This window comes from Labeo rohita, unplaced genomic scaffold (genome assembly GCF_022985175.1).
Source record: "Labeo rohita strain BAU-BD-2019 unplaced genomic scaffold, IGBB_LRoh.1.0 scaffold_1284, whole genome shotgun sequence".
In the NCBI taxonomy this organism is placed as follows: domain Eukaryota; kingdom Metazoa; phylum Chordata; class Actinopteri; order Cypriniformes; family Cyprinidae; genus Labeo; species Labeo rohita.
In genome coordinates this window covers 2367-16696 of record NW_026127433.1, presented here as the reverse complement: position 1 = coordinate 16696, position 14330 = coordinate 2367, and the positions used below count along the sequence as shown (strand labels likewise).

General features: G+C 36.7%; 2 protein-coding genes across 2 annotated transcripts; both read right to left on the bottom strand.

Moving 5' to 3' along the window:
- Window positions 1–426: 426 nt before the first annotated feature.
- Window positions 427–4001, bottom strand: LOC127157964 (nuclear factor 7, brain-like; the record flags this gene model as incomplete). Its single annotated transcript, XM_051101139.1, has 7 exons — window positions 3969–4001; window positions 3049–3141; window positions 2682–2777; window positions 2345–2575; window positions 2169–2191; window positions 2054–2085; window positions 427–485 (listed from the first exon to the last, which is right to left on the bottom strand). Coding segments are annotated over exons 1-7 (567 nt in total), but the record flags the coding sequence as incomplete, so codon positions are not given.
- A 6996-nt stretch (window positions 4002–10997) lies between these two features.
- Window positions 10998–13388, bottom strand: LOC127157965 (nuclear factor 7, brain-like). The gene is made up of 6 exons (XM_051101140.1): window positions 12957–13388; window positions 12590–12685; window positions 12253–12483; window positions 12103–12125; window positions 11901–12019; window positions 10998–11632 (listed from the first exon to the last, which is right to left on the bottom strand). The coding sequence occupies exons 1-6, from the start codon at window positions 13350–13352 to the stop codon at window positions 11088–11090; spliced, it is 1410 nt and encodes a 469-aa protein (XP_050957097.1). The 5' UTR covers window positions 13353–13388; the 3' UTR covers window positions 10998–11087.
- Window positions 13389–14330: the final 942 nt, after the last annotated feature.

Here is a 14330-nt window from a genome sequence, read left to right as displayed (position 1 = left end):
ATAGACTAATGTTAATGTAGTGTTTTTAATAGAAACTTGTTTTTACCATTTGTACTTAGAATGAAGGATAAATTAACATTCATAGCATTTAAACAAGTTCTGCTCACATATTTGAAGGTTTCTATTGGATAATTTAGGATAAACATAATATTATGCGACTACGGATTACATTCTGGAGAGCTTACGAACTACTAGCTACATCCTACCTTACGAAAAACTGATGCAACTCAAAGTATAGATTTAGTTACAAACTAGCTAATAGTTACTAAGCCTCTAGTGTGGACTTAACGTTCTAATTTGAGTAAGAACTTACGAATAGCTAGTGCAACCCTACCTAGGATCCCTGGCATACATAATTGTTAATTTTCAGCTTCATTTAATCTAAATGTTAAATACTGTTTCTGATTAGTTAAAACATATACTTACAAAGCCAAAGACGCTAAGTGGTGTGGCTCCTAAAAGAGCCTTTGGGGAGTATTTAGCTGCTGTTGAGACAAAAGTGAGAAAAAGAAGAAACATCAACTGAATTTGTCAGATACTGCATTTGTCTGTATACATCATTTTTCATCAGTGATTATTTACTAATAAGTATATTACGAACAATGGCAAAACACAGACAGGGGATGGTAATTTGTTATTGTAATTAATTAATTAATTATTATTATTTACAAAAACTATCACTTTAATGCCTCTATTAATACATTTCTGATGACTCTTTGCTGCATGAAATAGCTTCATTTAATCTAGAGCACAGATCTATATATAATGACTGGATTTCTCGTTACGTTCTAAACTACTGTTAAGCAACTGGAAGAGTTTGACCTGCCATCTTCATCACTGACTCACAGTCAAACCACTGACCTCAAATCACCAGTGCACCAGTCACACAGGACTAGTTTTTTGGGTATGTGCATGTAAATTAATTTTTACTTAAGATGTTGTCTGCAATGTGTATGGTTATTTTGGGCAAGATAAGAGATATAATTGGAATTGTTTAGGTGGGTGTGTCACATGTGTGTGCGCACTTGTCGATACAGATAACTGATCCAACACAAAATATATTTCTTTATGTACGTAATTATGCACAAAATATTAAACACGAACATATATCTGGTATTAGTCTCTGAAATTGATTTGAATATACAATAAATAACACAATACAAGCCTATGTTACTATATTGCTCTATGTTGTGTTAAAAGTCAAATCTTGCAAATAAGGCTTCATGTCTTGAAGTCCATACCGTATGTAGTCAGCGTTATTTCTCCAAGTTATGATATGTTTATTTTTAATGTCCTGATTGACCAACATCTATTTCAGACTCTTAAAGATACAAAGCCTAAATCTTTATTCAGACTTTAATGAACACTTCATAATTTGTAAACATATGTTGAATGTCTGATGTTTATCATGTTCATCTGTTTCACACAGCATGGTGGCTTCACTTTTATAATGAGCTCATGAGCAATCCAGTTCTCTATTATAGATGATGATCTAATGTCAAATACTGTTTCTGATTAGTTCAAATATATACTTACAAAGATGCAAGGTGTTGTGGCTCTTAAAAGAGCCTTTGGGTGTAGTTAGCTGCTGTAAAGACAAAAGGGAGAAAAAGAAAAATCATGAATTTGTGTCAGATTTTGCATTTGCAATGCATTTGTCTGTATACATCATCTTTCATGAATATATTTTAAATTGATTACTTACACAATCAGACAACAAGTGACACTGAAAAAAAAGAGAAAAAAATATAGACTGCAAAAACAAAATATTAATAACAACAACAACAACAACAACAGTAATAGCAATAGTTATTATTAGTAGTATAAATCATACAAAATGAGAGGTAGGTTTAGGTGTAGGGTTGGGGTGATAAAATATGTAGTAAATTAAAAATAGTAAATGATGTTTATCTGAAAGTGTAACGATGCAAACATGTTTTCTGTGAGGGCTAGGTTTAGGGTTGGGTTGGGTTGGGTTAGGGGATAGACAATATCGTTTGGTCAGTATAAAATCTATAGAAGTCTATGGAAAGTCCCCTCATATATATTGAACTCATCTGTGGATCCGGCTGTGAGATCTGGACTCTGGAAGAACATTCAGGAGTCAGAACTGCAGTGGATTTGAGTTCAGATTCACTGAGAGAAGAAACATGAGCAGATCAACTTACCTTCCCATCGTGATGTTAAAGTTCTGGAAAATATAGAGTTTGAAAAACATGTTAATATCTCATCAAACACTCATAACTGTTCATTTTCTCTCTATTCAAATTAAGAGTTTGATCATTGCTTGAGTGATTGAAAAGTTGTTTTGTGCACAAACAATGAAGCCAAATTCAGTTGTCACCTTCAGAAAGCAGACGTCATTGGCTTTCATCATCTCCTCAGTGTCTTTGATTGTGTGTGAAAGAGCTGAGATGTGTCTGTTCATCTCCTCCAGCTTCTCCTTCATCATCCGGTTCTTCTGCTCCTCTTCTTCTCTCAGTGCAGTGATTGTAGCTTCTTCTTCATCTCTGAGAAACTGATGAAGCTTTTCAAACTCCTCTTTAATCTGACGCTCTGTGTGCTCAGCTTGAGACTGAAATCACATCACATTCACTTCAGTCAGATCTGCATTATCACTCACTCCACTAATGTCCATCATAAACTCTGTGAATGTTTGACTCTTTACTCGATATCCTCACCTTGATGTGTTGAACTGTTTTATTACACTCTGTTTTCATTTCTTCTGCATGTTTGAGTTTGTTTTGTAGGGATGTCAGTGCTGTATTTAGTTCCTCCTACAATGCAAGATGAAAATCTGTTAAATTTATAGCTAAGAGCTTTAGTATATTTGGATGTGGATAGTAGTATTATTTGTGTGCTGTATGGTCATTCTCTGGAAACATTCCCATTTGTGCCTGAAATTTCCAAGACATACTGTATATTTAAATTGTTTTACTTGTAAAGGATTAACATTAAATTTTTATACACAACTGGTCTAATGTATACACAGCTATTACTAGCAAAGCACTGTGCTTAGCATAATGAAATAATTGAAATTTGTCTTACCTTATGAGATGAAAGCACTTCACTGATGGGTCTGAATGTGTGATTGACGTGTTTCTCTGAGTCTCTGCACACTAAACACACAGACTGTTTGTCCTCCAGACAGAAGAGTGTGAGTTTCTCACTGTGTAAACATTTTTAACTCATTTTTCTCCATCATCAGTGAATCACATACGTTTTTTTTTAATTACATGGAGGCAGCTCTTTTGAGGATCTTCTCCTGCAGACAGGACACTCCTGAGTTTGTGTTGTTTTTGTTTTGTTCTGAATTGTTACTGTATTTATTGCATTGTTAGTTATTAAATTCATATTTTTAAATGACATACTACACTGTACTGTATTACGTGTACTTGCATATAATTAAAGTGTGATTGATGAATGAGGCTAATTTTCCTCTTTACACTCTTTACAAATACAGTGACTACAGGACAGAAGAACAGGATCCTTGAAGATTTCACAGCACACAGGACAAGAAAGATCTTCAACAGATTTTGAATCCATTTCCTCTTCTTGTAATAGCTGTAATAAGCTACAATTTCCTTTCACTTTCTGAACTTTAGTTTAAAAAGTAAATAACAATTACAATCAAAATCTAATACACCTTTCAGAAATCCTAACTAAGAATGTCCTGCAATTGGGATAGGCCCTATCCCAAATGGAACACTTCATGTGCACTTGTGATCTTACAATGGTGCCTTTGTCTGTTACATTTTTTTTTTTTTTTTTTTTTTTTTTGAGCATTTTTGCCTTTATTATGACAGGACAGATCAGAAGTGACAGGAAGCAAAGTGGGAGAGAGAGATGGGGGTGTGATCGGGAAAGGTCCTCAATTCGGGATTCGAACACGGGATGCCTGGAGTGCAACGCTGCTGTATGTCGGCCCGCTGTCGACAAGGATATTGGTGTCGACGTGTGTTCATTACGTCCACTAGACCGTAGGGTGTCCCATTCGTCATTTTAGCGTTCAGAAAGGGTGCTCACGAGCGCACCCTTTGCAGCTGTTATGCACCCTCAATACGCACTTCTGCCAAGCCTGCACTGGTGCGAGCTCCGAGCAGACTTTTTTTTTTTCTTTTTTTTTTTATTGCAGAACTTGTGAAAAAAACATACAAGAACAGGGAATTAGGCACTGATAAATTCCTACAAGGAACAATTTTGAAGATAAGGACAGAAAATTAGTATTCTAGATGTACGTACATTAAATTATGGTATTATCCATACAGAAAAGAAAAGTACAAAAGTAAATTACATCTTTTAAGAAAAGTTTTCATAACGTAACAAAAATTTGGCACTCTTTTTGTTATTTGTATGTCTAAGAGATGAAACAAGACAATCAAGTTCAGAAAGAATAAGGAGAAAAAACAGAGGAGATTTAAGCCATTTTGCTTATGAATGAAGAATTTTGAATTCAATATAAGAAAATTAACATCATATTCAACAGATAGTAGTTTTGAATTTTCATAATAAAAATAACATCTTTAAGGTCGAAGGTATGGGTCACATTTATAAGGCTAGAAACATAGGTGCTTAAGTCAACCCATAATTTGTTGGTTACAGCTCTGAGCAGACTTCTACACGAGAGTCAAAGTGTCATTACGTCGTGAAAGTGCATACTCAGAGGAAGACCGCAAGGGTTTACGTTGCCATTTGGGACAGGGCCATAAGCTGTCCCAATTCATGATGCACCACTCCGAAGACCACATTCCAAGGTTTCCGTTTGTGTCACTGTGGCACAACGAAGGCTGCCATGATTCAAAAGCGACTTCAAATGCCACCTCCGTTTCCCAGAAAAATGAAAAGTGTACTGCCTTGTCCAAATACCCACACTTGTGGTCTTTGCAGTTGACCACTTGAATACTTATATGACATATTTCCTGTATTTGGCTCAAGTGTTTAAGTGAAGATGAAGACCACTAGTGTGTGTCGAACTTTTCATTACCTGATGGGACACACTTATACTGTTGTAAAAATGCTGTTGTAAAAGTGTTTATTTATTTATTTATTTATTTATTTTGTTCAATGCTTTGAATTTTAAAACTTCTAAGTGTCTGTTCAGTAGTCCCTATAACAGATAACTCAAATCTTGGTGAAAAAAACAGCATATGCTGGTAGGTATGTTTTGATGCTGGTCTTTTGCGGGTTTATGCTGGTCCTTAGCTGGTCATGTTGCTGGTCAAGGACCAGCATAAACCAGCAAAGGACCAGCTTATACCAGCATGAAAACATACCTAACCAGCATATGCTGGTTTTTTCAACAGGGAATTTAATTTGTGGTGCTTCTAATTAAGTGATAAAAGCAGTTGCAAATGTTGAATACAAAATAAATATCACCACTACACAACACTTTGTGTTTCTACATAATTAGATGTATAAGTATTATATTAATATTTAACTTACAGTGGAAAGGTTTCTGTGATCTCTCACGAGATCCCGGCAAAAAGTCTCACGATTTATTTCCAGAACATGATGCATGATGGGATACACTAAGCCTCGAATACTGCAGTGTTCAAGATAGTGTGGATTTAGTGCGACAAAATGTATGGTGGGTGAGAGTTCAGGAGCACAGGAGAGCAGGGAGAATGGCTAACAAATATATTATTAATGAGCCATTCTCTCAAGAAGAGAAAACAATGGAAAAAAGGGGTACATTAAATTTTTTCTGTATCTTTTTTTAAATGTCACATTGTCAATGAATTGCCGATTTTTTTTTTTTTTTACACATTAAAGGGGTCATCGGATGCAAAGTTCACTTTTACATGTTGTTTGAACATTAATGTGTGTTGGCAGTCTATGTACAAATCTACCCTATAATGATAAAAATCCATGCAGTGGTTTTTAATTAAACATGAGCGTCCTCAGACTTAAATCAGCTGTAACACTCCGACCACCATTGTTTTGATGCCAGAACATGGATGTAAGTTAGACAAGAATATCTCTGATTGAGCGATTGAGGTGTTGTGTTGCTGGATGTAATAATGAACATAGTGGTCGTCATTTACTCCCGACATCTGAGCCGCTGAAGATGCAGTGGATTACGTTTGTTTGTGAAGGGAATGCACCTCCCGATCTACATAAATGTGTCTGTGTTCACGCGAATCATTCATGATCCAGCTTCACATACAGCAGAAGTAAGTATAAGTTTTTTTTTTTTTAATAAATCTCTGCAATCATCTTTCCTAATAACGTGCTAATTAGCAAGTTTCGTGGCTAAATGCACTAAATGCAGCTAAAGTAAACAGTCTCTCAGAGCACAGCTTGTCACTCTATAGAGAGAAGAGAGGGGTGGGGCGAGCAGAGCTCATTAACATTTAAAGTAACAGTCCATCAGAATGGGTTGATTTTTGCAGAGCTCATTTTGAGAAGGTAAAAGGGTGTTGTTTTACACAACCATTGAGAATTTTTAACCAAAGTATATTATAGACATTTCATTAAGACCCTAAAGAATCATATCAGCTTGTGGAAAATGGGCATCCGATGACCCCTTACTCAAAGTACTTTCTACAACTATTTACAAAATAACTTACTTTTAACATCAGAAAAACAACATCAATTTTAAGCCCAGCCCTGCAAACCCACAGTAAACTGCCTACATGTTTTCTGTGGTCCTCAGGAGGTGAATCACTCGGTAGCGAATAGCCAAAACCTCCTCAGCGACTCAGAGGACAATGCGGTGACAGTGAAACGAGGCATGTCAAACACTCTGAAGAGCAGAAAAAAAACAGCAGAGTCTCAATTGTGGCACCTCATCAGTGTTGCAGTTCACTTCTCAGAAGATCCAGCAGCACAGTCAGGGACTTCCTGCTCATCAGAAAACCATTAAAAAAAACCTATCCAGCCATGACCTCAAACATGAATACCACACGGGCTGAGTTCAGGGTCACATCATACCATCAAACACTACATGCAGTTCAGAAAAGTCAGCAAAGAGCTGGAAGCCAGAGTCATCAAATGGTTTGACTACATGTGGACCAACAAGAAAGCAATTTTTCCATGTTTAAGTGCTACAATCGGGTCCCCAGTTCATCTACAAACGCAGAAAATGTGAAAAACAACAACCCAGTAATTTTGTTTTGGTAAGCCTTTTTCTGCAAGCATGTAAAAAAAAAAAAATCATATGTTGCTCCCCCCATGACGTGGTAAAATGATCTTCTTATAATATTATGGCCCTTAAAGGAACACTCCACTTTTTTTGAAAATATGCTCATTGTCCAACTCCCTAGAGTTAAACAGTTGAGTTTTACAGTTTTCGAATCCATTCAGCCAATCTCTGGGTCTGGCAGTAGCACTTTTAGCATAGTTTAGCATAGATCATTGAATCTAATAAGACCAACGGCATCTTGCTCAAAAATGACCATATATGATGATGATATTTTTCCTATTTAAAACTTAACTCTTCTGTAGTTATATCGTGACGGAAAATGAAAAGTTGCGATTTTCCAGGCTGATTATGGCTAGGAACTATACTCTCATTCCGGCGTAATAATCAAGGAACTTTACTGCCATACCATGGGTGCAGCAGGCGCAGTGATATTACGCAGTTCCTGACTACGTTTGTGCAGAGTTGCAGCCAGCAGAGTTGTTGTCCGTCTTTGTACACAATATAACTACAGAAGAGTCAAGTTTTAAATAGGACAAATATGGAAACTCTTTGGTCATTTTTGAGCGAGATGCTAATGGTCTAATCAGATTCAATGATCAATACGAAGTTATGCTAAAAGTGAATGGATTCGAAAATGGTAAAACTCAACTGTTTAACTCTAGGGGAGTTGGAAAATCTTCAAAAAAAGTGGAGTGTTCGTTTAAACTGCACGTTTCCATCTACTTCACCATCATTTTGTTTTTGCAAGTGACAATGGTGTACAAGGTACAAGGTTTTTGTACACCAGTGCAAAAATTCAAACAAAGCATGCTAACTGTTCTGATGTTGGCTGTAAGATGGAAGAAAAAAATATTTCTGAGTATCTGAGATATGAGCTGTAAAGGCACAGTCCTATTCTGGAAAAAAAGGGCACATTTTCAAAATTATATAATAAATGATCTGTGGGGTATTTTGAGCTGAAACTTCACAGACACATTTTGGGGACACCTGAAACTTATGTTTCATATTGTAAAAAGGGGCATAATAGGTCTCCTTTAATGGTTCAGTGTCACACCCCTGTGGACTGTTTGAGTTGGTTTCTCCCTCTGTTGCCCATATTTGGTCCTTCCTGTTCCTGTCCTTGTTCAAGTCATTATTAGTTAAATCACCCACACCTGTCTGTGCATCATTATCCTGTCTATTTAGTTGCCTTTAGTGCGGTGTTTGTCATCTGGCCTCATCAATGTGTGTACATTCGGCCCTATTGGTCGAATTTACATTTGTTAAAATGGGGTCAGATAATACTGTTTGAGATAAAATAAGTGTTTTAAAAGATGAGACAACGACAAAAAGTACAGTGAATAAATAAAGTGTATTTACACAAATATACAAGGAACTTAAAACAACACAATAAAACTAAAAATCCTAGGCTGTTAAAAGCACAGAATCTTTCAAATCCATACCAATAAAACAGTCCTTAAGAAATCCAGCGTGTTGAAAGTTCCAATATAAAAGTGTCCACCGGTGTATATACAGTTCAACAAGTGATACTCCAAAATGAGGGTGATGCTGGAATAGTAAGTCCTTAAATAAAACTCCTCAATCCAGCATGTAGTTTGGTCAGTGACCCTGATTGTTTGCCATGCTGCCTCCTTTATAGGGTTCAGTTTCTGTTTCCTGTCATGTGAGGAGTCACATGACAGGCAGACCCAGAGTTTCTTAAAGACATACACACATTAAAATGTTTAAGAGGAATAAAATGGCTAAGACAACATGAAAACCTATTAAAACTCAAATATACATAAAATCATTATAATACATTGAGCAGGTTAAAACATGTGTCCTGTGTGACAGTGTCACATGTGTACATTTTTGTTTCTACCCTCCCGTTGTGGATTTACCTGCTTTGGACTTTTTCCTGTGGATTATATTAAAGACTTTATCTTTGACCTTCGTCTTCATTCGCCCCTTCCTCGCATGATACGTGACATTCAGTTTGACCAATTATTCGCTAAATTAACTTTTTATTGTGTTTGTGGGATAGAAGTACAGCAGTAGTTTCTGTTTGTTATAGGTCTTTTGTCGCTAATAAACAGTGTGATTGGTCTTTTTTTTTTCTTTAATGATTACTTGCAGTCTAATTACTAAGCATCTGCACTGTTTTGGAAGCATCAGCCTTTGTGTAAAAACAGACAAGTCTGGTGAGTCCACCAATATATTGCTCTTTTTATTCAAAGAAATGGTCACTCAGCCTGTCACAATGCCGCTACAACCACTGCCACATCGGATCTTAAAACTGCTGCCACCAGAAGTCGGTTGGCTAGTTGTTGTACCGTTTGATTGAATTTGTAACATAAACTTTTGCCATAGGGCCTGAGACGAGAATGAAAGAGTGGAATACTGCAAAGTGAATCATTAAAGTCCCCGTGCTTTTATTCATGACAGCTGTCTCGTCACTCGTGCTCCATCAACATTTCAAAATAAACAAAAATAAAATCAACAAAATTTCCAAAATAAACTATACAAAACATACAAAGAAAACATGCTGAGAGCAGCAAAATAAGGCCTTAGCACTAGCCTCAAAGAACAGACTGACAGTTAAATCCAACATTTGACTTAAAATACAAGGCCTTAGGCCTCCCATGGCCCAACTCGCCCCTACACCCAGAAACCCTCGCCTATATATTCAACTTTCCCGCCAAACACTAGCGGGACAAACCATTAACAGGGGTAGACCTGGATGACAGAAGATAGTTCAACAACAGTATTAAAACATATACATTCAACACACATTCTGATAATCAAGGCTAGAATACAATCATCAAAATGCTCTCCCACATTAAATCATAAATTGGGCCCTATTTTTATGGACTTATTTTAGAGTGCAGGCAGCTTTTCTTAGTTTGTGTAATCAAAATGAAGGGCAAAAGATGAACATTAGGTTTGTAATTGATACCTGAAACTGTAAACTTTAAAACTTGATCTTTGTATTTTATCAAAGCAAGCAACTGTTCGGTTACCAACATTCTTCAAAAAATCTAATTTTGTGTTCAGCAGAAACCTTCATACAGGTTTGGAACAAATTGAGGTAAATAATTGAGTAAATAATGATTTTTTTTTTTTTTTTTTGGGAACATAATAACGGTTTTTCATGGTCACATTGATGCCAATGAAGTCTTTATTTTAGTCTTTATTTTAAATAAAAATTTAAAAAGAGATAAAGCAACTCTACAGATGAGCACATTATCTGTTCCTTTGGTGACATTTTTTCTCATAGCTAGTTGATTATCTAATGTAAGTTTCTGTTTATTTCTATAAAAATCAATTTACACAAGATTGTGGCCAATACATATAAAAAAAAAAAAAAAAAAAAAAAAAAAAAGACTTGCAGTCAACTTTTTTTTAAATAGCTCCAGTGAAAATGTCAGACTTCTCTCTAGTGCGATATGTCCGACGTCTCCGATCATTTAATCCTGTTAAACCCCATCACTCCACAACTGCAATCTCACATTCATTTTTGAGTCTAAATGAGCACATCTCAGATCCAATTAACAACCTACATGGTATTATGTCTTAATTTGTCACTGCAGTTGTACTTTAAATGCATTGACATGCATAATTTCAGTGAGAATTTAATAGATTATAGAAGATAATAGAAGATTACTATAAACACTTTATTTTACTTACATATTTTACATGACTTACATATCTTTGTAAATGTCTATTTAAACATATATTTAATTACTGTATTTATTGTATAGTTAGTAATTAAATTTTATTATATTTTTAAATGACTTATACTATACTGTACTATTTTACTTAAAAGTATATAATTAAAGTGTGATTGATAAATGAGACCCTTTTTCATTTGATTGCGGAGTTGTTATTGGATCATCATTTGTAAAACAATAAACACAGTAAATTCTTGTACCTTAAGTAAATTTATCTAATAGCAGAATCAGATTTAACTGTGATTTTCTGCTGTTACAGTCAGTTTAACTGGTAAGATCCTCAGAGGGAAAGTTGTGCAGTGATTATATAAGAATGGAAAGACAGTTTCTGTGAAGGTTGTTGTGAATGTACACAGACAGATGTTAGTTAGAGGATCAGAGAACGACACCTTTCCTCTGTCATAGTCCAGATGAACTCTCACACGCTGCAGATTCTCTTTAACAGTCAAGTGATTGACGGTTTGCTCTGGGGATTTTGAGCTGTAGTTGCTGTCTTTGTACCGCACACGCCAGACATTAGTGTTAAAGAAAACCTCTCCCTTCCTTTGGTTTGATGCTGTGGTTATTCCAACAATCCAGTTTGTATTGTCTCCAACCTCCACATCCCAGCAGTGTGTTCCTGAGTTAAAGCCCTCAGAACCCAGAACACACGGATACGTGTCAAACCTCTCTGGATTATTAGGAAGATCTTGATCTTCATCACTGAACGACACACTGGTCAGATCAGTAGAGAGTGTGAGCCAACAAGCTGCTGTGTTTGGATCTAGAGTTAACAGACCTGCAAAGAAAATAAAATTAAAGGGCAAAATGTGAATGTATTATTATAAATGTAAACCTACTGCATAAAAATACACCATGAGGAATACACTGTGTTTTGTATACATTAGTTTGCTGTATGATCTTATTGAACACAGTTCACATTCATCTCAGTGTCATAGTGATTATTAAATGTATTTTTATCATGTATGTTAATCTGTCTATCTTTTGTTATATCTGAAGTAATTAATCTTTTGTGTCTACTGGTGTCAGATCTGCTGGGGACTCACTGTGTTGGACAGTTTCCTGCATCTTCTTCCAGACTCTGAACGGCAGGTTACTCAAGTAATGTGACACATGAATCAAAGCTCCAGAACTCATCTGTGGATCCGGCTGTGAGATCTGGACTCTGGAAGAACATTCAGGAGTCAGAACTGCAGTGGATTTGAGTTCAGATTCACTGAGAGAAGAATCACAAGCAGATCAACTTACCTTCCCATCATGATGTTAAAGTTCTGGAAAATATAGAGTTTGAAATAAATCATTTTAATATTTTGTAAAACACTCATAACAGTTTACTGTTATGAGTAATGAATAATTGGCAAGTTGTTTTATGCACAAACAATGAAGTTCAGTTGTCACCTTCAGAAAGCAGACGTCATTGGCTTTCATCATCTCCTCAGTGTCTTTGATTGTGTGTGAAAGAGCTGAGATGTGTCTGTTCATCTCCTCCAGCTTCTCCTTCATCATCCGGTTCTTCTGCTCCTCTTCCTCTCTCAGTGCAGTGATTGTAGCTTCTTCTTCATCTCTGAGAAACTGATGAAGCTTCTCAAACTCCTCTTTAATCTGACGCTCTGTGTGCTCAGCTTGAGACTGAAATCACATCACATTCACTTCAGTCAGATCTGCATTAACACTCACTCCACTAATGTCCATCATAAACTCTGTGAATGTTTGACTCTTTACTCGATATCCTCACCTTGATGTGTTGAACTGTTTTATCACACTCTGCTTTCATTTCTTCTGCATGTTTGAGCTTGTTTTGTAGGGATGTCAGTGCTGTATTCAGTTCCTCCTACAAGTTAAGAGGAAAATCTATGAAACATACATTGCTAAGAGATTTAGTAGCCTATGTTTGGACGTTTTTATAGTTATTGTTATCGTTAATTGTATGCCATATGTTTATTCTCAGGAAATAGACCCATTTGTGCCTGAAATTTCCAAGACATACTGCGTTTTTGAATTATTTAACTTGTAAAGGATGAACATTAAACTGGTCTATTGTATACACAGCTATTACTAAAGCACTGTGCTTAGCATATGAAATTAAAAGAAATTTGTCTCACCTTATGAGACGAAATCACTTCACTGATGGGTCTGAATGTGTGATTGACGTGTTTCTCTGAGTCTCTGCACACTAAACACACAGGCTGTTTGTCCTCCAGACAGAAGAGTTTGAGGTTCTCACTGTGTAAACTGCAGATCTCGTCTGATCCTGATAAACGTCTCTCATTTTGCTCCTTTATCTGTAAATCACACAAGTTTTTTAAAGCTAGATTACGTGGAGGCAGCTCTTTTGAGGATCTTCTCCTGCAGACAGGACACTCCTGAGTTTTCTTGGTCTTCCAGAACTGTTGAAGACACTCTTTACAAAAACTGTGACTACAGGACAGAAGAACAGGATCCTTGAAGATTTCACAGCACACGGGACAAAAAAGCTCTTCCACAGATTTTGAATCCATTTCCTTTTCTTGTAAAAGCTGCAACAATCAACAATTTACTTGTCCTCCACTGATCTCCACAACACTCTTCAGCTTTCAGTATAATATGTAAGAGAGAAATCAAGACTAGTCACTTCCTGGTAAAGGTTAAAGGTTGTGAGAGGGTGGAGTTTCTGATGAGGTGAATGCATAGTTTATTTAACCCTTTTGAGCTTTCATCTCACGGACTCAATGAACTGAAATGAAAAAAAAAAAGAAAAAGAATTAAACTAAAGACATTATATAGAAACTATGTTAGTGTCACGAATCTGGTCGGTGTTCTGCGGACTGCTCAGCACCAGATGTCGCTCTCGCTCCAGTATTACACACTGACTGTTGCACTACACCCCGGACTACATCTCCCATTACCCACCACGCTGATTGCGCCAGACACCTGTGGCCAATCAGCAGCCCTATTTAAGCCCCGGACTTTCACTCCATAAGCACCGAGTATTGTGGAGTGCTAATGTGGAGTGCTAATGTGGAGTGCTAATGTGGAGTGCTAATGTGGAGTGCTAATGTGGAGTGCTAATGTGGAGTGCTAATGTGGAGTGCTAATGTGGAGTGCTAATGTGGAGTGCTAATGTGGAGTGCTAATGTGGAGTGCTAATGTGGAGAGTTATTGTGGAGAACTGTATCAGTCGCGTTTAGCGCTCTCCTAGTGCTAGCACTGTTTCCTAGTTTCCCAAGTTTCCTAGTTCCTGTATTTCCTGTGTTCCCTAGTTTCCTGAGTTCCTTCGTTTACAAAATGGCGGCGATAACGGAGCTCTGTCACGTCACAGCTGCCATACCAGAGTCCAGTCAAGTTACAGCTGCATTTCCTGAGTCAAGTTTCTGAGTCAAGTCAAGTTTCCAAGTTAAGTCAAGTTGCAGCTGCGTTTCCTGAGTCAAGTCAAGTTTCTGAGTCAAGTCAAGTTAAAGCCATGTTTCCTGAGTCAAGCAAGGTTGTGACCGTCGTTC